The following is a 25887-nucleotide window of genomic DNA, read 5'->3' as shown; positions in this document are numbered from 1 at the left end:
TGTTATTGCCCAAACACAGTCTTATGTTCAAAGACACCATCCCAACAGATGTTGGCTTAGTGATTATAAACTCTTCAAAGCTCCAGTGGAACCAAAGAGCCAGGATCACCAACTACTCAAGAGTACAGCTATTCATAACCACTACAATAATCTACTCTTCCATAGATACTACATCTTTGAGACTTACCTGAATGTCCTTGCTCTGCTGAACACTGACTCACCAAAAAATGACTGAAAAATACTAAGAAAAAGTCTTTTCCTCTGCACATACCACCCAAATACACCACTCTCTCCTCCCAGGTCAAGCCCTGAAAATATTGATCTGTTTTTGTAGAATTTGCCAAGTCCACATTCTATCTGGAAACTGAACCTAGAATAGACAAACATAAATAACAAATGCCAGAAGTTGTTCTAAGTAGTGGTGAAAATAATGGGGGATATGAACGGGAGAATGTGAGGGAATGGCCGTTGAGGACAGAGTTGGAAATGTTTAAACTGAAGGCTGAGGACAGTGCCCATTCAGATGAGTTGGATGTGGGTGGCTTTCTTGAAGGTGATAATTGAGTTGACACCAAAAAAAAAAAAAAAAAAAAAAAAAATGAGAAGGAGGCAGCTATGAAAGAACCAAGTTTAAAATATTCAGTTAAAAGGTAGACCAAGTGCCAAAGAGATGTGATGGGAGAAAACTTGGTGAGTTGCAGCACCAGGAAGGAGGACACAGTGGCTGGGCCAGGGCATGTGGAAAGCAGTGATGTGAGAAACTGGACATGATTGTGCATTCAGTGGTCAGTTTGCAGCTCTCTCCTCCTCTTTCATGCCACTTTGGGGTTAATTTGTTCTCCTACTCCTGGCCCCAGGATCATGGATGTGATTTCTGTCTTCTTGGAGTTCTAGGAACATACGTTTCTAGGGTTACATACATGGACTCCAACAGCATGTAACTTTTTCAGTCTGGCCTCATTCACTTAGTGTAATGCATTTGTGTCTTGGGGCCCGTGCCGGGGGTAGTGGAGAATGAACAGACACAGACACAAGAGACAAAGACAAACAGAGAACATGGCGGCCGCCCCTAGAGCCTCCGCCTCACTTTATTTATACCCCGCAAATCCCACGTCAGCAAAAATGACATAATACAAAACAAACTTTCTGCACCCAGATATAACCTACTGCTTAGTTCTTTGTTTCTAAGTTCTTTCTTATTTTGTCTGCCTTCTTGGCACCTACTAGAGTTCATTAAAAGTTCAACTAGAGATAGTATCCTTGACTACTGAAGTTCATGGAAAGTGCAACTAGCTAGAGATACTGTCCTTGAGCCTTATCTATTCTCAGCATATTATTTTCAATGGCCCCTGCATTTCCCCCTTTTTTGTTTTGCCTCAATCTTAGAAAGGCAGCCCATACTTATTCCTGGTTTTTCTTTTGTTTTTGGATGCGACGGAGGGAGCATTGGAATATCAGGAGAAGTAGACTCAATCCAAGCGCCCAAAGCAATATACTTCCAGAGACTGTAGAAATCCATGTCTTCACCTGAGTCCAGGGATTAAGAGCAGCAAGGCGTTGACCCATCTCCTGCATGGTAGCTGCTCCGGACAATACATGTAATTGTTGTTGAAACGCTACAGAAATGTTTCGAGTGAGTTCTTGGATGTCCAAACTAATATTTTTATGGCCTATTAATAGTCTTCGGATTTCGGTCCAATTCTGAGAAACATTAAAAGACACAGGTGTTACGCAAAATTGCGTGGAGTTCCAATCACATTGCAATGTTATTCGAGTACTGAGGACAGTGAGCTGATCTCCAAGCCATGTCAAAGCTTGTTCCACGTTGTCCAATCTTTCAGCAAGTTGGGAGTCAATGTTCCGTTGTTGCAGCCACAATCGGTGAGATTGTTCATGCCATTGCTGTACAAATTCAGCATTTTGTATGCTTTGATGTAGCGTGAGCCCTGCCACAGCTGCAGTGGAGGCAATGGCAACAAGGCTCATCACTAAGGCAATTATAAGTCCAAGAGCACGACGGGTCCGCTGAAGAGAAGTCCAAATATAAGTCTCAAGAGGTGATGCCCCCCATGGTCGCGTAAAGTTGACAGGTAACCAAATTTCCTTACGAGCCCCGAGGATATAAATATCCCCCGTAAAACTGCGCCACCAAGAATGATTGAGGCAAGACAAAAATGTAGACGTATCTTTAGATTTAACAATCCCCGTATCATTATCCCATGTTAAATGTCCTGCTAACAATAGGTAAGGCTTTCGGACACAAGCAATAATATATCGGGAGACATTCCGATGTAATTGAATATGAAAGGGGTTATTCGGGTTAGAAAGATTAAGGGACATATTTCCCACAAAGGTACTAATGGCATCACCTGCAGCTAATAACTTCCAAAGATGACTTTGTACTTGTAAAGAGTATCTAAGATGAGGCATAGGTGGCGACAAGCCTCCTTCACGCCATACTAAAGTTTCATTGCCATCAGCAACAATACTTTTATTTACCCGGTGCCATCTCAAAGGTATGTGACTAAATTTTGTTTGAAAATCACCATGCACACTCCAATCAATTACTTGCAACCCATTATATTCTAATAAAATCCGGGGCTTAATTCCCCGACAATGTTGCCACTCCAATACCTCAATATTAGGGGAAACCTCTGGAATAGGACAAAAAGGTAAAGAACTAGGGATAGTCTCTAGTTACAATAATAACAGTATTGGCAGCCACATGACTATAATTATAGCGAACAGCCCAAGCTTCATGCGATTTCCGGAAACAATGAGGACTATTTCCCATGCAAATCGGAAGTCCTTCCACTCCAAATTGGTATGTGCTGTTTATTATTCCCGTTTCCCGTTCTATGTTGTCCTTGTCCATATAGGGGGACGGCATCCAAGTAATGTCATTGGTGAAAACCTTAACTTCTGCCTCCCCCCAGGCAACTCCCTGATACAAGGGTGGAAAGGGAATATGAGTCCAATGTTCATACAAAGCCTCACTAAGGGAAATAAGTCCCCCGCTGAAACACATCCAACAAAGGAAGAGATCCATGCTGAGTCCAGTTTCTTTTCAACAGGGTTTCAATCGCCTTGTAGGAAACCACTCAGGTCCGCTCCCTGTAAGGATAAGAGCATAACCCCGTCCCTGTTTTAGAACTTGTCCCTGTGCATACTTACCTTCTTCATTAGGATACCAAACCTTTAAATTATCGACGGGGACTATCGTCGAGGGAGGTGAGGAAAGATGAGTTACGGCAGCGGAATCCTGCAATTGTCTCCATTGATTCAAAAACTTTAAGGTAAACAGAATCTTTAAAATCTGATTTCTGGGGGACTCATTTCCCCCTTTTTTGTTTTAGCAGTTGAGTTTTTAAGGTTAAATTTGCGCGCTCAATGACGGCTTGACCTTGACTGTTGCCCGGGATACTGGTGAGATGTTGAATATTGCATTGCTGTAAGAAAACTTATAATTTACGAGAAACATAAGCAGGGGCATTATCAGTTTTAAGTATTAGAGGAATGCCCATGATGGTAAAACAAGCTAAGAGGTGAGTAATAACAGAATCAGCTTTTTCAGATGGTAAAGGAGTTGCCCATTGAAAATGAGAGAAAGTATCAATGGTATGATGAACAGAGTTTAATCGTCCAAAAGAAGGGACATGTGTGACGTCCATTTGCCAAATCTGATTAACTTGAGTACCTCGTGGATTAACTCCAGGATGAAAAGATGGAATGCTCAAAGGAGCACAAGAAGGACAAGCTCGAATAAGAGAACGAGCTTGTTTATGAGTTAAAGGAAATCATCGTTGAAGGCTAGAACTATTAGTGTGATGTAGAGCATGTTCTTGTTCTGCAGCCTGTAGGTGGCTGATTAAAAGCAAATCAATGTGAGCATTACTATGAACTAACGGTCCAGGAAGTTGAGAATGGAAACGAAGATGAGTGATGAATAAAGGAGCTCGACGTCGGCCCAAAGTAGAAGACAATAAAGAAAAGAGTTTTTGAAGAGAAGAAGTAGCACAAAGAGGTAAAGTGGCGTGAGAAATATAAGAAGTAACATAGACGGCGTATTGAGAATCACTAACAATGTTACAACCGGTGGAAGGGAAATCAAGTAAGACCATGAGAATAGCAAACAGTTCTCCCTGTTGCACCGAGGGATAAGGGTAAACTGTAACTCGAGATTGATGAACACTCCAATATCCAGCTTTACCATTGCTACTAGCATCAGTAAAAAAGGTAGGGCCTTGAATAGGAAATAAGGATATGGGTGAAAAAGGCAACACAGAATGCTGTCTGAAGAATGAAAAAATTGGAGACTTAGGATATTGGGTAGAAAATTGTCCGACAAATGAGGCACAAACAACTTGCCAAGAATCAGAAGTAGCAAGAAGATAAGTAATTTGACTATGAGTAAATTGAGAGATAATAAAAGAAGGGTCTCCTCCCCAAAGTTGTTGACAGCGATGCCGTCCTTTGATGATCAATTCAGCTAAATGATCAATATAGGTAGTCAAGCGTTTAGATGTTTTGTTGGACAGAAAAATCCATTCTAACGGTCGATTTGTTTGATGAATCATACCTGTAGGAGAATGTAAAGTATGAAATAAGCAAAAGGAAAGGGGAACGTTGGGAAGGATATAATGTAGACGAGCCTTTTGAAGTTGTTCCTCTACCAGCTGGAGTTCCTGTAAAGCCAAAGGAGTTAAATGACGTGAGCTGTCCAAGTGATTGTCTCCTTCTAGAATAGAAAAAAGATGTTGTAACTGATATGTTGGTATTCCCAAAACAGGACGCATCCAATTAATATCTCCTAAAAGCTTTTGAAAGTCATTTAATGTTTTTAGATGATCGCGTCGAATTTGAATCTTTTGGGGCCGAATATTCTGCGCTCCCAAGGTATAACCTAAATATTGAATAGGAAAATCTATTTTAATTTTTTCTGGGGCAATATTAAGTGAGTATGAAGAGAGTTGAGTTTGTAAGGATGTAAAAGCATCTTGCTGCTCTTTTTTAGTGGGTGCAGCAAGAAGAATGTCATCCATATAATGATATAAAAGAACAGAAGGATGACATTTTCAAACAGGATCCAGAGCCCGATGGACAAATTCTTGACACAAGGTAGGGCTGTTTAACATACCTTGAGGCAAAACCTTCCATTGATATCGAGAAAGTGGCTGAGAATTATTAAAAACAGGGACAGAGAAGGCAAAATGTTCACAATCTTTTTGATCCAAAGGAATAGAAAAAAAAAACAATCTTTTAAATCAATAACCATAAGCAACCAATCTTGAGGAATCATAGAAGGGTTAGAAAGGCCAGGTTGTAAGGATCCCATGGGTTGAATACATGCATTGATAGCACGAAGATCTGTTAATAGTTTCCATTTGTTCTGTTAATAGTTTCCATTTGTTTTTTGTTTTTTATTTTTATTTTATTTTATTTTATTTTATTTTATTTATTTTATTTATTTATTTATTTTACACGAAGACAGGGGAATTCCATGGAGAAGTACTAGGCTCTATATGGCCTAAGGATAATTGTTCCTGAACCAAGTTTTCCAAGGCCTTAAGCTTCTCACGTGTTAAAGACCACTGCTCAGCCCACACAGGAATATTAGTTTTCCATGTCAAGGGAAGGGCTTGAGGCTGCTGAACAGTGGCTACATGTTTAAAGATTTTTCAAGAGGATTGTAGCCCATGCGGAACATCATATTCTTGGCAGAATTAGAGACATGAGGAATAGAAACAAAAGCTCCAAATTGTTGCAATAAATCTCGCCCCCATAAATTTAGGGCAATTGGAACAATATAAAACTGAACTTGGGCCACTTGACCATCCGGCCCTCGACAATTTAAGGATTGAGAACTTTGATACACCTCAGAGGCGGAACCTAATCCTGTAAGAGAAACAGCAACAGGCCGTTTAGGCCACTGCAAAGGCCATTGATCAGAGGCAATAATAGAAACGTCAGCTCCAGTGTCGACCAAGCCCTGAAAAATGTGTCTCTCTACTTTGAGGGGAAACAAGGGTTTTTGTTGAGTTACTAAAGTTTCCCAAAAAATATGTTTACCCGTGTTTCCAAAACCTCCGGTTCTTTCTTGCCTCCGTGAAGGAAACTGAAAATAGGGTAGTATAAGGAGTTGTGCAGTTCGCTGCCCCTCTTTCAGGGATATAGGTTTATGAGCCTGAGCCATAATTTGAATTTCCCCTTTATAATCAGAATCTATAACACCCAAATGAACTTGTAAACCCTGTAAAATGCTACTACTTCGTCCTATAAGCAATCCAACAGTATGTGGAGGTAATGGCCCAAAAACACCTGTAGCCAATTTAACAACTCCCATTTCTGGGGTAAGTTCAACAGCCTGTAAAATCGCCACATCAGCAGCGGCGCTACCGGAAGTAGCAGAGAAAAGCTGAGCTAATGAAAATTGGGGGTTAACATTGGCTGACTGGTCTGCTGATGCTGGACCCCCAAGCTGACTGGAAATTGCAATTGAAAAGGGCTTGTATTGTTGTTGGGGCCCCAAGCTGAAGGGCCCCTCTGCAAGTTTCCCGAGTTGGAAATGAGAGAGTTACCGTTTTTATCCACCTTAGAGTGACATTCATTAGTCCAGTGCCGTCCTCTACCACAACGACGACAGGGCTCAGTAGGAAGCTTTTTAAATTCTACTTTAGAGGAGTCACTCCTATTAGAGAACTTACGGCACTCCTTTTTAAAATGACCGGCCTTTGCACATTGGAAGCAAACTCCCTTTTTTCCCATGAATGCCTTAGATAAAGCTCCAGCAAACAACTGAGCGTTGTAGGCAGCCCCTCCCACTCCTGCACAGGCTCTAATGAAATCTTCTATTTGTAAGTTTCCAGCAGCTTTTAAAGGACGCAACAGCCTCTGACATTCCTGATTAGCATTCTCAAAAGCTAGTGTGGCTACCAGGATTTTGCCTGCTGCCCCGTTACCCACAGTCTTTATTACAGCATCTTGGAGCCGAGCAACAAAATCAAGATGAAGTTTATTGGCACTCTGCAAAACCTTAACAAAAGACAAGGCAGCTTTCCCCAAAGTCTCCCAATCAAGAGGCAAAAACAAATTCTCAGAAGAGAAAGAATCTAAAAGTCCCATAACAAAAGGAGATTGAGGGCCATAATTAGCAATAGCTGCCTTCATTTCTTTAAGAAACTTAAATTGAAGAACATTATACTGTACATTTATACCCCCTTGAGGAAATTGGTCATTAGGACCAAAAGGTTGCCTAATAATGGGGAACAATTGTAAAGGATCCTCATCCTCTTGAGAATCCAATACCTTAATTACAGCTTTGGCAGTAGAAGCAGGAACAGCAAAAACTGTGGCCGAACGAGGCAGCATTTCCACTGACGGTGGCGGTGGGGGAAAACTGTCCTCCTCCTCCGCCTTAGGTACTGATGGGGGTGAATGAACCACGGGAAAAGTAAAAACAGGAGTGGGTGGAGGAGAAGGTTGGGGGGGAGATAACTGCAATTGTAAAATTTGTTGCAACAATTGAACAACCGGCTGCAGCTCCTTTTGAATCTCTGATTCCTTTCCATGAGACACATTATCACACAAAGGGCCTTCTCCTTCAGTTACAGAATTATCTAAAGGAGGGGAGGCGGCTATCGGAGACTTCAAAGACTCTACATCCCCGCCTTCTCCCTTTTCCGAGTCTGTCTCTAAGAGCTCCAAAGCCTGAGTAATAGAGGCACAAAGGGCCCACAAAGGTGCTGACATTACATCACCGCGCTAATGCGCTTGACGAAGGGTCTTAACAACCTGTTGCCACTCTCGCTTATTTAATTGTACTTCAGTTTGATATTGAAACCAAGAGCAATGTTGTTCCACATGAGCAAACAATTTCCGCAAAGTTCTCTCTTTTACATCAAACCCAATAGAAAGTAGAAGCCCTTGTAATAATCTTACATATTCCGAGGCCAAGGAACTGGAATTCCCCATAATGAAAGCTTAAGAAGGTTCCCCTTAATAATTAATTCCCGGGTTTTACCCGCTCCTAGGGGGTTCCCCTTCTTGTTCCCCAACTACTCACCCTGTGCACCCTGTGCACCCTGTGCACCCTGTGCACCCTGCTCGCTGCGCCACTTCTTGGGGCCCGTGCCGGGGGTAGAGGAGAATAAACAGACACAGACACAAGAGACAAAGACAAACAGAGAACATGGCGGCCGCCCCTAGGGCCTCCGCCTCACTTTATTTATACCCCGCAAATCCCACGTCAGCAAAAATGACATAGTACAAAACAAACTTTCTGCACCCAGATATAACCGTCTGCTTAGTTCCTTGTCTCTAAGTTCTTTCTTATTTTGTCTGCCTTCTTGGCGCCTAGTAGAGTTCATTAAAGGTTCAACTAGAGATAGTATCCTTGACTACTGAAGTTCATGGAAAGTGCAACCAGCTAGAGATATGGTCCTTGAGCCTTATCCATTCTCAGCGTATTATTTTCAATGGCCCCTGCATTTGTGATTCACCCTTGTTTTGTGTAGCAATACTTTATTCTTTATACTGCTGAGTAGTATTCCATCATCTCTATATACCATAGTTAACACACCTCATCTGTTAAGAATGTGTTTGTTGGCCGGGCGCGGTGGCTCAAGCCTGTAATCCCAGCACTTTGGGAGGCCGAGACGGGCGGATCACAAGGTCAGGAGATCGAGACCATCCTGGCTAAAACGGTGAAACCCCGTCTCTACTAAAAAATACAAAACTAGCCGGGCGAGGTGGCGGGCGCCTGTAGTCCCAGCTACTTGGGAGCCTGAGGAAGGAGAATGGCGTGAACCCGGGAGGCGGAGCTTGCAGTGAGCTGAGATCCGGCCACTGCACTCCAGCCTGGGTGACAGAGCAAGACTCTGTCTCAAAAAAAAAAAAAAAAAAAAAAATGTATTTGTCAAAACTGTACTTTAATAATAAAACCACTGTAGGCCGGGCGCGGTGGCTCAAGCCTGTAATCCCAGCACTTTGGGAGGCCGAGACGGGCGGATCACAAGGTCAGGAGATCGAGACCATCCTGGCTAACATGGTGAAACCCCATCTCTACTAAAAATACAAAAACTAGCCGGGCGAGGTGGCGGGCGCCTGTAGTCCCAGCTACTCGGGAGGCTGAGGCAGGAGAATGACGCAAACCCGGGAGGCGGAGCTTGCAGTGAGCTGAGATCTGGCCACTGCACTCCAGTCCAGGCGACAGAGCGAGACTCCGCCTCAAAAAAAAAAAAACCACTGTATATTTGCCTTGGGATTGAAGAATTTTTTTTCTTACATTTCTACCAGATCACTGGAAGAATTTTTGTTAAAGATAGTTTTTTTATTTCAATCAGGTAAATACCCAAGAATTATTATTTCAATTAGGTAAATGCCCAAGAATTATTAGTATTATTAATTATTATTCCACATTGGAGAATAGTATATTTATTCTACATTGGAGAATTATACACACACACATATTGGAGATAGGGTCTCCTTCTGTTGCCCAGGCTGGAGTGCAGTGGTGCCATCTTAGCTCACCACAATCTCCACCTCCCAGGATCAAAGAATCTCCCACCTCAGCCTCCCAAGTAGCTAGGACCACAGGTGCAAGCCACCATGGCTGGCTAGTTTTACTTTTTTTTGTGTGTGTGCAGACAGGTTTTGCCATGTTGTCCAGGCTAGTCTCGAACTCCTGAGCTCAGGCCATCTACCTGCCTAGGCCTTCCAAAGTTCTGGGATTACAGGCATGAGCCACCACATCCAGCCTGCATAACAATATTGAATAGGCACTTCAGGTTTGTTAGCATGAACTTTTGGTACGTTTTAGTTTACAAATGACATTCACAAAAAGTAACATGTAGTTGTACAGCTCAATGAATATTCCCAAAGTCAACACATCTCTAACACCAGTGTACCAATCAAAAAAGAACAGTGTCAGTATACCAGCATTTCTTTTTTTTCTTTCTTTTTTTTTTTTCTTTTTTGAGACAGAGTCTCACTCTGTCACCAGGCTGGAGTGCAGTGGTGCAGTCTCGGCTCACTGCAACCTCTGCCTCCTGGGTTCAAGCGATTCCCCTGCCTCAGCCTCCCGAGTAGCTGGGACTACAGGCATGCACCACTATGCCCAGCTAATTTTTTGTATTTTTAGTAGAGACAGGGTTTCACCATGTTGCCCAGGATGGTCTCCATCTCCTGACCTCATGATCTGCCTGCCCAGGCCTCCCAAAGTACTGGGATTACAGGTGTGAGTCAGTGCACCTGGCCATACCAGCATTTCTGTAACCCCTGCTGTAAGTCATTCACCCACCAAGGAGGTCTAATTTGTGGCATTTCTGATTTTTTACATTGCATCATCTAACATAGTTTTGCCTATTTTTCAGTTTGCATTCATTTGATTCTAGTAAATGCTCATCCACCTCCTTCATTAGAATTCTGTCAGGATGATTACTAGAATTTAGAGCTGTATGTATTGCATATGGCTTAGAATATATGTCTGATGAGAAATGACTCACAAGGATGTGTGGATAGCAGCACAATTATTGTTTTTTAAAAAGACTGTGCAATGTGCAATGGCCTATTCTTCATTGAGCCTTAGGGCTTCTGTGAAGTCCTGCTCCTTTTGTTTTTTAGCTTGGCTTCCATCTTGGGATTGATACAACAAGGATATTCTAGTTTCAAAGCACAGGAAAACAAAATCATTGACTTTAAATGGAATAGGAATTACATTAGATTTTTATTTGAGAATTGTTTTTTGAAAAATTTTGAGAATTCCTAATTGAACACCGTCCATCTGCATATTGGATTACACAGTTACTTTAAATGTACCAAGATTGCACTCTCACATAAATGACACATGGCTATGTTCCCTCTGCTGGGCAGTGGACGCAGACCCTCACTGAGCTTCCATGTTCCATGAAGTGTGAAGGGCAGCACCAAATCGATAACGTGGTTGTGAATCTCCTGTTCGCTGCCCTTGGTTTGCAAAGAAATGATTTCAGTTCTTGCTGTAAAGGAGAGAGGAGAAAGAGAACATGAATTGAGTCAGGGGCATTACAGGAGTCCTCTGCTGAGGAAGAAATCCTAGGAGCTGGACAGTAGCAATAAGTCTGACAAACAAGACAACATAGAAACTCCTGGTGGGACCACTGAAAATGCAGGACATGTTATAACCCTAAACCATGTTATAACACTAAAGTTTGGAGGGAAGCCCTTCCCCCTCTAGCCACCAACATGCTTCTGATTCTCCCAAATAGAACCTGATTTGTGTTGAAGTCATCTTCTGCGTGGTATGTGGAGAACGAACTGAAGTAGAGAAAAAACTGATGTAGGATACAAGGCAGAAGGTGTTGTGTAGTTCAGGAATGTTGGCAGATTGGCCCAAGGGCGTGAAATTGGAGGTGTTGAGAAGAAGATGACCTGGGACATATTAGGAGGCAGAGGTGACAGGATATGTGGGTGGTTGGGATGGTATGGTGAAGCTCAGGCAATACCATTTCACCTATCAAACCCTCTGTATTTGTGGGCCAGCAGGACTTTTCCTGTTTTGATTCTTGATTGGCATCCAAGGAACTCACATTTAGGGAATAAATGAAGCTGAAGGTTCATGTTCCTGTGGCAAAGAAAAGGCAAGACACATTCTTGTCCTCATGTCAGCTGCCTGGGACATTGAATTTTTCATAGCCTTGTTTGTCTAACATAGAAAGGGCTCTGAACCTACCCAGATAGATGACCTAGGGTAGGAGGCCTTGTTGGGCAATTAGTCATGGCTCCTTGGACTCCATTCCCAACTATCACTTAACGGCCACAACTGAAGACAAATTATAGACCCATGAAGCCTCAGTTTCCTTATATTAATCTAGGTGACAAATCCACTTCACAGGGCGAAAGTGCACAGTGTTTATGAAAGGTCTGAGGTAATGTCTAGGATATAGACATTATTAAATGTAAATTATTGTTATCCTTATCCAACCCCTGTATGACTAACCAGAAGATGCTGATGGTGTGCAGTTCCCTGATGACATCGCAGCCCCGCTGGGTGAGTCAAGGGCCTGGTAACCTTCAAGCATAGATCTTGGTTTCTCTAAAGCAAATTCTGGACATTCCTAACTACAGCATGATTCTTTTCTTACTGACAGAGTAGAGAGTCTGGGAATGTTAGATGTGCTTTCAATCACAATTCAAATTCTGTGTAAATTCACTGAAGAAAAGAGAATACCTCATGAAGTGTGTTTTGGTCCATCAAAAATTACTAACTGCTTATTTGAGTATTTATTGCATAGTCATTTAGGTTTTGCGAAAGTTGTCAAAATCAAAATGAGTAACTTGTGTGAAAAAAATAAAGCCAGGAGGCTGGAAAAAAAAGGGCACTCAAACACACACTCTTAAGAGCTATTGCCGGCCGGGCGCGGTGGCTCAAGCCTGTAATCCCAGCACTTTGGGAGGCCGAGACGGGCGGATCATGAGGTCAGGAGATCGAGACCATCCTGGCTAATACGGTGAAACCCCGTCTCTACTAAAAAATACAAAAAACTAGCCGGGCGATGAGGCGGGCGCCTGTAGTCCCAGCTACTCGGGAGGCTGAGACAGGAGAATAGTGTGAACCCGGGAGGCGGAGCTTGCAGTGAGCTGAGAGCCGGCCACTGCACTCCAGCCTGGGCGGCAGAGCAAGCAAAGAGCTATTGCCAAGTCTCTGAGGGCTCTTAATGCACATATTCCCATTAAAAGAACTTTTGACAAGAACTTCTCAAACCGCAGCTTGCTACAGGAGTTACAAGGACAACTCTGGATGTAGTAGAACACTTGCCTGACAAATTGTCTCCACTAATGAACTAGTGTTAACCTCCGCCATAAACATCTGTGATCAATGTTCTTTTTGTCTCAAAACAAATTATGTGTACTTTTCCCTTTTGCCTTTGAAAGATTCTCCTTGTTTCAAGCTCTCTGGATATGCCTGTAGTCCCCCTAGCCTGCATATCTTGGATTTGCAAATCCCCTGTGCGTCCCTGAAGGAACTCAACATCTTTGAAGAATCTCTGTTATTTAGGTTGACAGTTTAAATATATCCTACATTGTGCTTTTTTTTTGTCTCACTTATTCCATTTATTTTACTATTATTTTACCTTTCTATTGATTATTTATTTATATTCCACACTTTTCCTCTTCTAGTTTGAAAAGTATATATGCTGACTCTATTTATCGTATTAAAGCTAAAAATGACTTACGTTTAACATTAGAGTGCCATACAGGATTGTAAATACATTTACTTTTCACTTGGAAATATAAAAGATTTAAAACTTTGAGCAACAGGCCTCCTTTCAATTTATATGTAGTTGAGGTTACATATGGGAATTCCATCATTCTAACTCTATAAGTAGATCTACTCATGTTTTACACTGTAATAAGCTGTTATTTTAATCAAAAGATGCACTTCTTTTCATCTTCATTTCTTCTCTCATTGCAGACTTTTCACCTGGGATCAACCTTCTTTGACCTTGAGTATTATTTTAAAAATTATTTTCTGTGTAAATGTATTTCCATTACATTTATTGTTTCTGGTTTCAAATAGTTTTATATCACACTTTCATAAAAGACATTGTGTTGTGTATAGAAATCTAGTTTGGTGGTTATTTCTTCTTTACAGAAAGTGTTCTTCTTGCCTTTTTCATTGCCATATGACATTTGATGAATTCTGTCTTTTCAGATACTTGTAAAACACTTAAAATATTGAATACCTCTCTGTATATGGAGTATGACATACTATCTTGAACAAGAGTATCACTTGTTGGGTTTGACACAATCACTGCTGTATAAGCAGGAGAAATATTCCCTGAGGTAACCAGAGACAGAAGCATTATTCACTTACTTCAAGGCCACCTAACATCCCCACTCCATGTTCCACATCGTGGTGGTGTCTGGAGTCTTTTCTTCCTTGTGCCTGACAGAAAATGCTGAGGCTCGCCAAACTAACTCTGGAGCTTCAGGCTACACGCATTTGAAAACAATATTTGTTAACTTCCAGCTATAGAAATCTGGGTGACGTTAGTGTATGGTGTGTCCATTTTATTTTTTGATGAGCATTCTCTGCACAAGGAAGCCTGAAATCATGTCTCTAAACATTTCTTTGATGTCACAGACTACGTTCACCAGAAATACAGATATGGCGCCTTCAAGAGGATGCTAAGCTCCGTCTGGGCCTTGGAGACGGGGGACACCATTTCCAGGATCCCCTGGCGGTCTTTTCTGGGCTTTTGACCCGGAAGTGACGCGAGACGCCGCTTACTAGTATTGGTGCCGTGGGAACTACATTACCCAGAAAACGTGGCGGCTCTGGGCCAATGAAAGCCCAGGAAATAGGCGTTTCCGTTGGTGAGGAAAACTTCAGGGCGGGACTTCCTCTACCATCCTCGGGTGGACATTTTGTTTGCTTTTCCATTAATCCACTGGTTTAGTCTCCGAACGCAATGTCAGACCTGAGGTGACAGAAAAGGGAAAGCGTGAGAGAGTGTCTTCTTCTCTAAAGAGAGGTGGGCCTGAGACTCGACAGTGACGCTGCCCGAGTGACCTAACCGCTGGGCTGGGCCCTGGACGGCTGATCCCAGGTTCCTGCACTTGTCGCCACCCTTCCGTAGTCCACAGGCCTGATGGCGGCGGCTGAGCCGATGGGCCCGGCACAGGTGGGTGCTGCGTCTGCGAGTCTGTGCGCTGACCCCCATCTCTGACTCCTAAAGCTTCGAATGAACCGCTCCTCGGGTTACTGCAGCTCAGGCCCCTGAATCTAGAACAGTGGGGGCGCTCGTGTTTGGGACCCATTTTGACAGCAGGAGTCGAAGGACGTTCCAGGCAGAGAGACCAGTGTATGCAAAGGGTCAGAGATGGTTCACAGCTGGAGCATTGGGGCAAACTGGGCCTTTGGTGTCTGAAAGGATCAGAGTGCTTTATAAGTGATCACACCTGGAATATCATCCTGAGCAGCTGGGTCTCTGTTCTGAGGGTGATGGGAGCCATGGAAGGTTCTGAACAGAGGAGAGCCAGAATTCGAGGGTTTAAAAAGTATTCCATCGACTGCTCATGGAGGGCAGACTCTTGTTGGCCATGGGGGCAGATAATGAGCACTGTTCCGAGGTAACACAGTTAAGAGGCATCCTTAAAGACGGAGGCACAGAGGGCATTCAACTCCCAGGCACATTGTAACAGGGTAGGAATATGGGATGGGGTTGAGCCGTTGGGGTTCCCTCAAGATTGCTTGGCTCTCACAGTCTCCCTCTTCCCCACAGGTTCCCATGAACTCAGAAGTAATTATGGACCCTATACAGGTGAGGGGAGAATGTCCATGCTCTCACCGATCCACCCCCACCCAACACGCTGTCCAGCATTGTGGTGTTATATAGAACACTCTCCTGCTACTCTCCAGTTTCTTGGGTCTGAGGACTCTGGAGAAGCCCCAAGCCCAGGGTCCTGACTCCGGGCCAGGGGTTTTATGGAGGGGTTTCCATTTCTGCCAACCATTGGAATAAGGTTGGAAGGTTGTTCCAGGCACAGGAACCAGCCTGTGCAAATACTTAGAGGTGAGACTGAGATGGGAGTTTTCAAGAAATTGCAGGTCTCTGTCATGTCTGGTGGGAACCAAGAGCAAGGGGGCGGGAATCATCCTGAAATGGCTTACAGATGATTAATTATGTAGACTGGGAGTTAAAAGAGAATATTCATTTCACAGTGGTAGTGCATTTAGTGAGCCAGGAAAATGATGGTGGAGAGCCAGAGTTGTGAGATAACTGTGATCCAAAGAGTGATGTACATATGGAAAGAAGTGTAGACTGATGACCTCTGGGCTTAAAGGAGAAAGGCAAGCCCATCTTTGGTTGTCTGGTAAGCATGATGTTAGTGACTCCAGAGGAATTTGCTTACAGAAGGGTGAGGCCTTGTATGCTAGGCACAGAGCTTAGAGGGTGACAGCTTCTTCACCTGCCTGTGGTTGCTGTGGGTAGACAGAGTGATCATTGGGACCATGAGGAGAGAGAAGACACCAATGACACCTGGTCCTGATATTTCTTGAGAAGTTAGGTAGGAGGGTATACAGGAGGGAGATGTGTGGGGGCATGGATGGGGGTTCTTGGGAGAGATGCTGCTCATGGACTTGGCTCTCCCAATTGTGGCAGGGGCAGGTGAACTTTGAGGACGTGTTCGTGTACTTCTCCCAGGAGGAGTGGGTGCTCCTTGATGAGGCTCAGAGGCTCCTGTACCGTGATGTGATGCTGGAGAACTTTGCACTTATGGCCTCTCTGGGTAAGGCCGTCACATCCACCCCAGTGACTTGGACTGGGCCCTGTTCTTCCCCTTTTTTTCAGGGCACCCTTGTCCTTCCTACATCAGAGCCATGGACACTGCCTCATTTCTTAGTTCCTGGAGTAGGTTATGTGAGTGCTGGGCTTGGGCTGTGTGCACTCCTACCTCCTCCTTCTGAGCATTCCCAGCACTTGCTGTCTCAGAGCCTTGCAAGGATGGATTCAGGAGTTATGCATTGTATTGTCAGCCCAGTGGGTCATATCCATCTTGTCCTTTCCCTGTCTGAATTCCTCTGTCTGTATCCATGACACCTCTGTGCCTGGGACTCTGCACTCTTCCTTTAGCTGAGATTTCCTGTGGCCTGCCTATGCCAGGAATTGTAGGGACCATTATGGTCGCTACTTGCTAGGACCACTGCGCTATTCCTGCAAGACTCTTCTCTGAGATTATTTTAATAATGTTTAGTTTTCTATTTAGGTTACCCAGACCAGTGCTGTTCTGTCTTTCCCTTAGGACATACATCTTTCATGTCCCATGTAGTTGCCTCACTGGTGATGGGTAGTGAGCCCTGGGTACCTGACTGGGTGGACATGACCCTACCTGTTGCCACAGAGACTCCAGGTGGGAGTGGCCCTGGTGAGTGGGAACTGGGGAAAAGTGTGATATCAGGGCTGGGTTCATATTGTTCCATGGCCTCTTTGTGTCTACAGTTGTATTCATGCTAAGGCCACTGGGCCGTACTTCACTTTTATCTACTTTCTCATTTATACACTTGCCTTTCACACTCTGGCCTTTGACCTCTGGATGTTCCATACCACTGCCTCCATGTCTCACCTGTTCCTCTCCATGGCTTGTTCTACAGTGCCTTCCAACATTGGCCTGTACTTAAGTGTTTCGTGAGATATGTAGCCCAAATAGTCCTTAAACACCAACTACTGAGTAGCAATTTGATTTTCTTTGGTGTGGACCATAACCTTCTGCACCACTCTCACCTGTCCCCAGCAGCCAAGAAAATCTGATTGTGAATGACTCTGAGACCCGCCTCTTTTTTGTGCTGTACTCCACATCTTTGTCCTCTCCCAGTTGAGGCCTTCTCCATTCTATGACATTTAGATGCCAACTACTGTATAATATACATTTGCTGAACTTGAGTTTGGACCCTTGTCCTAACAACAGTCCTATGACTTTGGTCTTAGTTGTGTTAGACGCATATTTGTAGTGAGGCTTCCCCTCTTCCACCTGTGTCAATTTGTACTTCACCAGCATTTCTCTGCTTTCAGGTTGTTGGCATGGAATGGAGGATGAAGAGATACCTTTTGAGCAGAGCTTTTCTATAGGAATGTCACAGATCAGGATTCCCAAGGGAGGTCCTTCTACTCAGAAGGCTTACCCCTGTGGGACATGTGGCCTGGTCTTAAAAGACATTTTGCACTTGGCTGAGTACCAGGAAACACACCCAGGGCAGAAACCGTACATGTGTGTGCTGTGTGGGAAACAGTTCTGGTTCAGTGCAAACCTTCACCAGCACCAGAAGCAGCACAGTGGAGAGGAACCCTTTAGAAGGGATAAGAGCAGGGCCTTTCTTGTGAACAACTGCACTGTCCAATCATCAGAGATGTCTTTTGTGACAGGGGAGGCTTGTAAGGACTTCCTAGCCAGCTCAAGCATTTTCCAGCACCATGCCCCTCACAATGAGTGGAAGCCACACAGCAACACCAAGTGCGAGGAGGCCTCTCACTGTGGAAAAAGGCATTACAAATGCAGCGAATGTGGGAAAACCTTCAGCCGCAAAGACTCACTCGTTCAACACCAGAGAGTCCACACTGGAGAAAGGCCTTATGAGTGTGGTGAATGTGGGAAAACCTTTAGCCGCAAACCCATACTTGCTCAGCACCAGAGAATCCACACTGGAGAAATGCCTTATGAGTGTGGCATATGTGGGAAAGTTTTTAATCATAGTTCTAACCTTATTGTACATCAAAGAGTACACACTGGAGCAAGGCCTTACAAGTGCAGTGAATGTGGGAAAGCCTATAGCCACAAATCTACACTTGTTCAGCATGAGAGTATCCATACTGGAGAAAGGCCGTATGAGTGCAGTGAATGTGGAAAATACTTTGGTCACAAATACAGACTCATTAAACATTGGAGTGTTCATACTGGAGCAAGGCCTTATGAGTGCATTGCATGTGGGAAATTCTTTAGCCAAAGCTCTGACCTTATTGCACATCAAAGAGTTCATAATGGTGAAAAGCCTTATGTGTGCAGTGAGTGTGGAAAAGCCTTTAGCCACAAACATGTACTTGTTCAGCATCATAGAATTCACACTGGAGAAAGGCCATATAAGTGCAGTGAATGTGGGAAGGCCTTCAGGCAGAGGGCTTCCCTCATCCGCCACTGGAAAATTCACAGTGGAGAAAGGCCTTAGGATGGGAGATAGATGATTCCATTTCCTTGTTCAACATAATAAATGACACCAGAGAGAAGCTCCAAGAGTAGCCTTTATGTGTAGCCAACAGCCAGAAGTAGAACTTGATACACTCAAACACTCACCCTGAGGAGGTTCTTCTGAGTACCAGCTATATGGGAAGCCTTCTGGAGGTATGCTGAATTTTCTAGACCCTTGCTGGAATGTTGTCAAGGCAGTGCCTCTGATAGAAGCCATCTGTCTTTGTGCTGGAAGAGTCCTGCATTGTGCAAAAGTAACCCCAATGTGCTTCAAAAGACCTCTACTTCTCCCTTTCCTGGAGGGAATCATCAGTAGCCTGAGGCCATGAAAGATTCTCACTTTTTTCTGCCCCACAACTGGTTTAAGCATGAGCATGACCCAGTTTTAGCCAGAAAGATGGGAGCTTTGTTCTGACCACTGGCAGGGGTTTCCCTTCATGGATATAGTTGATCTCACATGGCACTTGTGATGGATTTTTCCAGCCTCCAAGACATCTAAACTGAAATTGGCTGCCTCATATTCTGGTTTTCCAACAAATGCCTTAATTTTTAGACTATCTTAAATCTTGGGGATTCTGTTCGCTTTGTGGGTTGGGTTGAGAACAGAATTGGGCTAAGCCAGTATGAAGGGATGAACAGCTTTTGTGAGAGCTCCAACTGTATCTCTGAGGTGATAGTAGAATGGCAAAGACTAGCTCTTATTCTAGTGTCAAGCTAAGTTACTTGACTGCTTAAGCTCTCCTAGGAAAGAATGCTAGTCTTTGCAGCCCTAATCTTTTGGTCTATATGTTAAGATTTTTTGTGTAACTGAGGTCACCCTAAGCAGTGGGCATTTGTTGTAATAATCTCTAGTGCGTCTGGGAGCAACATGAATTAGGTCCCTTGTTCCCAGAGGATACTTCATATTCCCAAGGCTTCTTGAGGAGAATTTGAACTCATGGGACATGTCAAGATCTCTGAAGTCTTTTTCAGTAAGCAGTTGATGCTGGCTGTCCTCCAGAAGGCCCAGGTAGGAATCATAGTTGGTGCAGAGACCCAGATTAATAAGGGAATGAGAAAACTGCAGCAAACTATACGGAATATGACCCTTCTAAAGGTGCATCCACATGTGTTTCCATTACTTTGGCTCCATTATGAGGGTTTACAGAAATACTCCCATACCTGTGTCTCTTATGGCCAAGGTTACTGTCCAGAAGTCAGTGTAAACATTTTTGCAATAAACTGCATGTATTTATAGTGTACCATTTGATAAGTTGTGATACACGTTGGCACTTCTCAAACCAAAAGTTTCCTGATTCCTTTTATATTTTCTCCCTTTCCTTTACCCATCCCCAGGCAACCACTGATCTTTTGTCACTGTAGATTGGTTTGTATTTCCTACATAGATACAGTAATTTAATATGTATTTTAATGTTTTTGGCTTCTTAAACTCTGAATTATGGTTCATGGTGGTGTTATGTGTTTCATAGTTCATTTCTTTTCATTTGTACTTTGCTAAGAGTATTCCATTGTAGAGAAGTAGTTCCAAAGCAAGTGATGCAGGAGAGAACTCACACAAGAACAAAGCCACAGTATCTGTCATTACCTTAAACTGAAAGTGATGAGCCATTATTTCTGCTATATTTCATAAGTAACCCTAGCTAATCCTGGTTAAAAGTGGAAGAGAACTACACAAAGGTGAAAATAGGGATTTGTAGGGCATTTTCTTGGACTCTGGTGACCATAATCCTAGTGGTTTTTTTCTTTTTCTGTTTTAGTTGTTTAATGTGAATTACATTGACTAATTTTTTTAAATGTTAAGCCAACCTTGTATTTCTGGAATAATTCCCATTTGGTCCTGATGTGTTAGTCATTGAGTATATTGTTGAATTTGATTTGCTATTTTGTTTTTGTTTTTGTTTTTGTAACAAGTTTTGCACCAATGTTCATGAGTGATATTTGTCTCTGATTTTCTTTCCTGCTTACTTGCTTGCTTTTTTTTCTTTCTAATTTTATATCTTGCCCAGGTTTGGCTTTGGTATCAGCATAATGCCAGCTTTTTATAGAGTAAGTTGGGAAGTATTCCTGCTCTTCAACTCTCTGGAAGAGTTTGTGAATAATTGGTATCATTTCTTCCTTAAATGTTTGGTAGAATTCACCAAGGAAGCTGTCTGGGCCTCGAGTTTGTTTTGTAGGAAAGTTTCTAACTACAAGTTTGACTTCCGTGGTAGACAGAGGGCTGTACAAGTTATATATACATCCGTCTATCTATGTGTGTGTGTTGTCTCTGTCTCTCTGGGCCTGAAGTGTGTTTTGTAGGACAGCATCTAACTACAAGTTTGATTTCCATGGTAGATGGAGGGCTATATTAGTTATATATACATGTCTGTCTGTCCATCTGTCTCTCCATCCATCCATCTCTAGAGTGAGCTTTGATGGTTTGTGTCTTTCACGGAGTTTGTCTGTTTCATTTAAGTACTCAAATTTTTCAAAATATTATTTTCGTACTTGTAGAATTTGTAGTGGTGCCACCTCTTCTATTCCTGATACTGGTAATGTCTGTATTTTTCTTTTAACCTTGATTGGTTTGGGTAGAGATTTATCAATTTTACAGTTTTATTGATCTTTAAAGTACTTGGTATTATTGAATTTTCTATTTTCTGATATTTTGGGATTTTTTTTTTTTTTCCCATTTTGACTTTTACTAATGCCGTCTGCTTTTATTGGGTTTCATTTCTTTTGCTACTTTTTGACATGGAAGCTGAGGTCCTTCGTTTCAAACCTTTGGGTTTTTTTCCCCTAATATGGGGGGAAAATGTTCATGTTAAAAAGCTATCTAAGAACTGCTTTAATTACCTCCCATCAAGCTTGATGTGGTTTCATTTTTTTTTTTTTTCTTTTTTTGGCGGGGGGGACAATGTCTCACTCTCTCACCCAGGCTGGAGTGCAGTGGCGCAATCTCGGCTCACTGCAAGCTCCTCCTCCCAGGTTCATGCCATTCTCCTGCCTCAGCCTCCCAAGTAGCTGGGACTACAGGCGCCTACCACCATGCCCGGCTAATTTTTTGTATTTTTAGTAGAGACGGGGTTTCACTGTGTTAGCCAGGGTGGTCTCGATCTCCTGACCCCGTGATCCACCTGCCTTGGCCTCCCAAAGTGCTGGGATTACAGGCTTGAACCATTGTGCCCGGCCAATGTGGTTTCATTTTAGTTGAGTTTAGGATGTTTTCCAGTTAAAAAAATTCTTCTTCACACATGGCTCTTTTTAAATGTATGTTAATTTCTTTTTTTTTTTTTTTTTGAGACGGAGTCTCGCTGTGTCGCCCAGGCTGGAGTGCAGTGGCGCGATCTCGGCTCACTGCAAGCTCCGCCTCCCGGGTTCCCGCCATTCTCCCGCCTCAGCCTCCGAGTAGCTGGGACTACAGGCGCCCGCCACCGCGCCCGGCTAGTTTTTTGTATTTTTAGTAGAGACGGGGTTTCACCGTGTTAGCCAGGAGGGTCTCGATCTCCTGACCTCGTGATCCACCCGCCTCGGCCTCCCAAAGTGCTGGGATTACAGGCTTGAGCCACCGCGCCCGGCCAATGTATGTTAATTTCTAAATATTTGGGGATTTTGCTTATCTTTCTGGTAATTTCTGCAATAATTCCATTGTGATCAGAGTACATTAAGACTTGATTTACATTTATTGAGATTTGCTTTGTGGCCCAGAATATGGTCTCTCTTGGTATGAGTTACATGTTCACTTGAAATGTATACTGTATTCTCATTTGATGAAGGGATTCTACAAGTGTTGATCAGGTAAAAGTGGTTGATAATGTTATTTACGTTTTTTATATCTTTATTGACATTCTGTGGTTTTGTTTTGGTTCTAGCAATTATTTTAAGAGGATTGTTGACATTTCTGAGTATTAAATTGGATTTACTTCTCTGCAGTTCTGTCAGATTTTGCTTCACATATTTTGATATCTTTTTATTAGGTGAATAAATATTTCCTATTTTATGTCCACTTGATGTGTTGACCACTTTATCATTGTGATCCTCTTAATCTCTGGTAATAGTCTTTCCTCTAAAATCTGCCTTGTCTGATACTGTTAACATGGTTTAATTTTGATTGGACACTGAATTTTAGGTACTGATTTTTTTTTTTTTTAATTTCTATAGATATTCTTGATTGTTTTTTTTCTGTAACATGGTTAAGTTACTTGGAAACAATATGATCTTTTGGGGGGTCTTGATTCTAAGCATTTCTCGATGAGACTATTGCAGCATACATTTTAAGACAAATTCCTCTCCCATTACTGAGACACAACCTTCCTATATTCTCTACCTAATGCTTCATGAATTATGAGGTTTTTTACTCAAGCTGGTTGGAATGAGAACTATCATGTTTTTTTGTATAAGCCTTGGGAATTGCTTCCCGTATAATCCTTTCATGTGCTTCCTTTTTTTTTTTTTTTTTGATACGGAGTCTCGCTTTGTCACCCATCCTGGAGTGCAGTCGCGTGATCTTGGCTCACTGCAAGCTCCGCCTCCTGGGTTTACGCCATTCTTCTGCCTCAGTCTCCCGAGTAGCTGGGACTACAGGTGCCCACCACCTCGCCCGGCTAGTTTTTCATATTTTTTCAGTAGAGACAGGGTTTCACCGTGTTAGCCAGGATGGTTTCGATCTCCTGACCTCGTGATCCGCCCGTCTCGGCCTCCCAAAGTGCTGGGAATACAGGCTTGAGCCACCGCGCCCGACCTCATGTGGTTCTTTACCCATCCTCTGGTCTTTTTCTATATGCAAACACAGATTATACTCAGCTGAATACTTGGGGATGGCCCTCTATATCTCTGAAGTTTTTTCTCTCGTGTACTCTGCTCTATAGACTCCAGCTACCTTGGCAAACCCAGACTCTTAGCTATGTCTCCTTAACACAGGATGACTTTTGGGCTGTCTGAGCTCTCCATCTTTGTATTAGGGCCTCGGAATTAATTTTCACAGTAACCTTATTTAGTTTTTTCTTTTTTGAGAAAATCTATGAACCCATGTTTTTTTCTTTCTGATATAGTAGAAGGTCTGTCAATTTTAATAATTTATTCAAGGTGTCTCCTTTATTTCATCAGAAAGAAAAAACATAAATCACATATTACAGACATGAGCAATGAAACGTAGTATAATACTAGATAACCTTGAAACATATAATGGATAATGTGTGATTGTTTTCAACAGTCCTTTCTCAGTAAGTTGAAACTCGGAAAAGAAAAATCCATTGAAAGATACCAACTGACCAGGCTCACTCAAGAGATCTGAAAAATCCTCTACTAAAGATATTTAATACATATATCTATATCTGTATATCTATATATATCTTAGAGAGAAAGAATAAGTCATATTCTAGAGAGAGTTGTTAGGATTTTTTTTTTTCTTTTTATTGAGACGGAGTCTTGCTCTGTTGCCAGGCTGGAGGGCAGTGGCGCTATCTCAGCTCACTGCAAACTCCGCCTCCTGGGTTCAAGCAATTCTCCTGCCTCATCCTCCCGAGTAGCCAGGATTACAGGTACACACCACCATACCCAGCTAATTTTTGTATTTTTAGTAGAGACAGGGTTTTACCATGTTGGCCAGGATGGTCTTGATCTCTTGACCTCATCATCTGCCTGCCTCGGCCCCCAAAGTGCTGGGATTACAGGCGTGAGCCACCGCACCCAGCATCGAGATTTGCTAGGATTTTAAAGTTGGTTTAACAATAGAAAATCTAGCCGGGCGCGGTGGCTCAAGCCTGTAATCCCAGCACTTTGGGAGGCCGAGACGGGCAGATCACGAGGTCAGGAGATCGAGACCATCCTGGCTAACACGGTGAAACCCCGTCTCTACTAAAAAAAAATACAAAAAGCTAGCCGGGTGAGGTGGCGGGCGCCTGTAGTCCCAGCTACTCGGGAGGCTGAGGCAGGAGAATGGCGTAAACCCGGGAGGCGGAGCGTGCAGTGAGCTGAGATCCGGCCACTGCACTCCAGCCCGGGCGACAGAGCGAGACTCCGTCTCAAAAAAAAAAAAAAAAAGAAAATCTATTAATCTATTATATTAAATACAAGCTGTGGTGTAATAATAAATATATCTGGATCTTTGTCCCAGGCTTAGTGCTGCAAAAATCTTGTAATTCTTTGAGTGAGAGGAGTGTATTTTTTATACTAACGAAATGATTCATTTTAGACTCCTAGAAAGGTTCAGAATGGGGGCTCTTCATCAGAAAGACCAACCATGTAATAAGAGGGTTGAAACTTTGAGCCAGATTGACCTTTGGGGAGAGGAAAGGAACTAGAGATTGAAGTCAGCCATGTGGTTGTGATTTAATCACAGCTACAAAATGAGATACCCTCTCCTCGTTCCTCCCTACCAACTTAGAACTCTTAATGCAGAGGCTTGGTGGAGTTTCCTGGTTGGTGAACATGATGTACCAGGAGGGTAATGTGCCTTGACATTGTGGGGAGAAGGTGTGGAAACTTCACATCTAACCAATAACTAGAACATTTAAAAAAAATTCTCAAATGACCATCCATAGGTGAATGAGTAATTGTATTAATTTTCTAGGGCTGCCATAACAAAATACCACAGACTGGGTGGCTCAAACAACAGAAATTAATTTTCTAACAATTCTAAAGTCCAAGATTAAGATGCTGGCAGTGTTGGATTTCTCTGAGGCCACTCTCCTTGGCTTGCACATGGCTGCCCTCTTTGTCTCTTCACAAGGCCATCACTCTATGCATGTGTACCCCTGGTGTCTGTGTGTCTTAATTTCTTATAAGGGCACTGGTTAGATTAGGGTCCAACCTAATGGGCTGATTTCAACTTAATTACCTCTTTAAAGTCCTACCTCCAAATACATCACATTTCGAGGTACTAGGGGATTAGGATTTCAGCGTATAAATTTTGGTTATACACAATAATGTCCATGGCAGCAATCAATTGTAGCATCTCTATGAAGTGGAACACTATCCAGCAATATGAAAGGATATCTATACATAATATGGACGAATCTCAAAAGCCTTAAGCTCAGTGAGAGAAGCCAGATGCAGATGATTGCATGTAGTATCATTCAATTTATGTAAAAATCTAGAAAAAGAAAAATCAGAGTGGAGCAAGAAGGCCAAAGAGAAACCTTCATCAATTTTCTCCTAACAGGAACACCAGCTGAACAACTACTCATG

At 42.9% G+C, this 25887-nt stretch overlaps 1 protein-coding gene across 3 annotated transcripts; it reads left to right on the top strand.

The window, feature by feature from the left end:
• The first annotated feature begins 14382 nt into the window (after nt 1-14382).
• Nucleotides 14383-21290, top strand: ZNF772 (zinc finger protein 772). 3 transcript variants are annotated; one of them, XM_030942541.1, is made up of 5 exons: nt 14383-14663; nt 15264-15554; nt 16146-16272; nt 16786-16908; nt 17553-21290. In XM_030942541.1, the coding sequence occupies exons 3-5, from the start codon at nt 16239-16241 to the stop codon at nt 18698-18700; spliced, it is 1305 nt and encodes a 434-aa protein (XP_030798401.1). In that variant the 5' UTR covers nt 14383-14663; nt 15264-15554; nt 16146-16238; the 3' UTR covers nt 18701-21290. The 3 variants fall into 3 exon arrangements, with proteins under 3 accessions (XP_030798401.1, XP_030798399.1, XP_030798400.1); XM_030942539.1 differs by having other exon boundaries at nt 14392-14663; nt 15264-15302; XM_030942540.1 differs by lacking the exon at nt 16786-16908 and having other exon boundaries at nt 14392-14663; nt 15264-15302; nt 17553-18935.
• Nucleotides 21291-25887: the final 4597 nt, after the last annotated feature.

This window comes from Rhinopithecus roxellana, chromosome 12 (assembly GCF_007565055.1).
Source record: "Rhinopithecus roxellana isolate Shanxi Qingling chromosome 12, ASM756505v1, whole genome shotgun sequence".
Lineage (NCBI taxonomy): Eukaryota > Metazoa > Chordata > Mammalia > Primates > Cercopithecidae > Rhinopithecus > Rhinopithecus roxellana.
The sequence above is the reverse complement of the archived record's forward strand: the minus strand, read 5'-3'. Positions and strand labels throughout refer to the sequence as shown.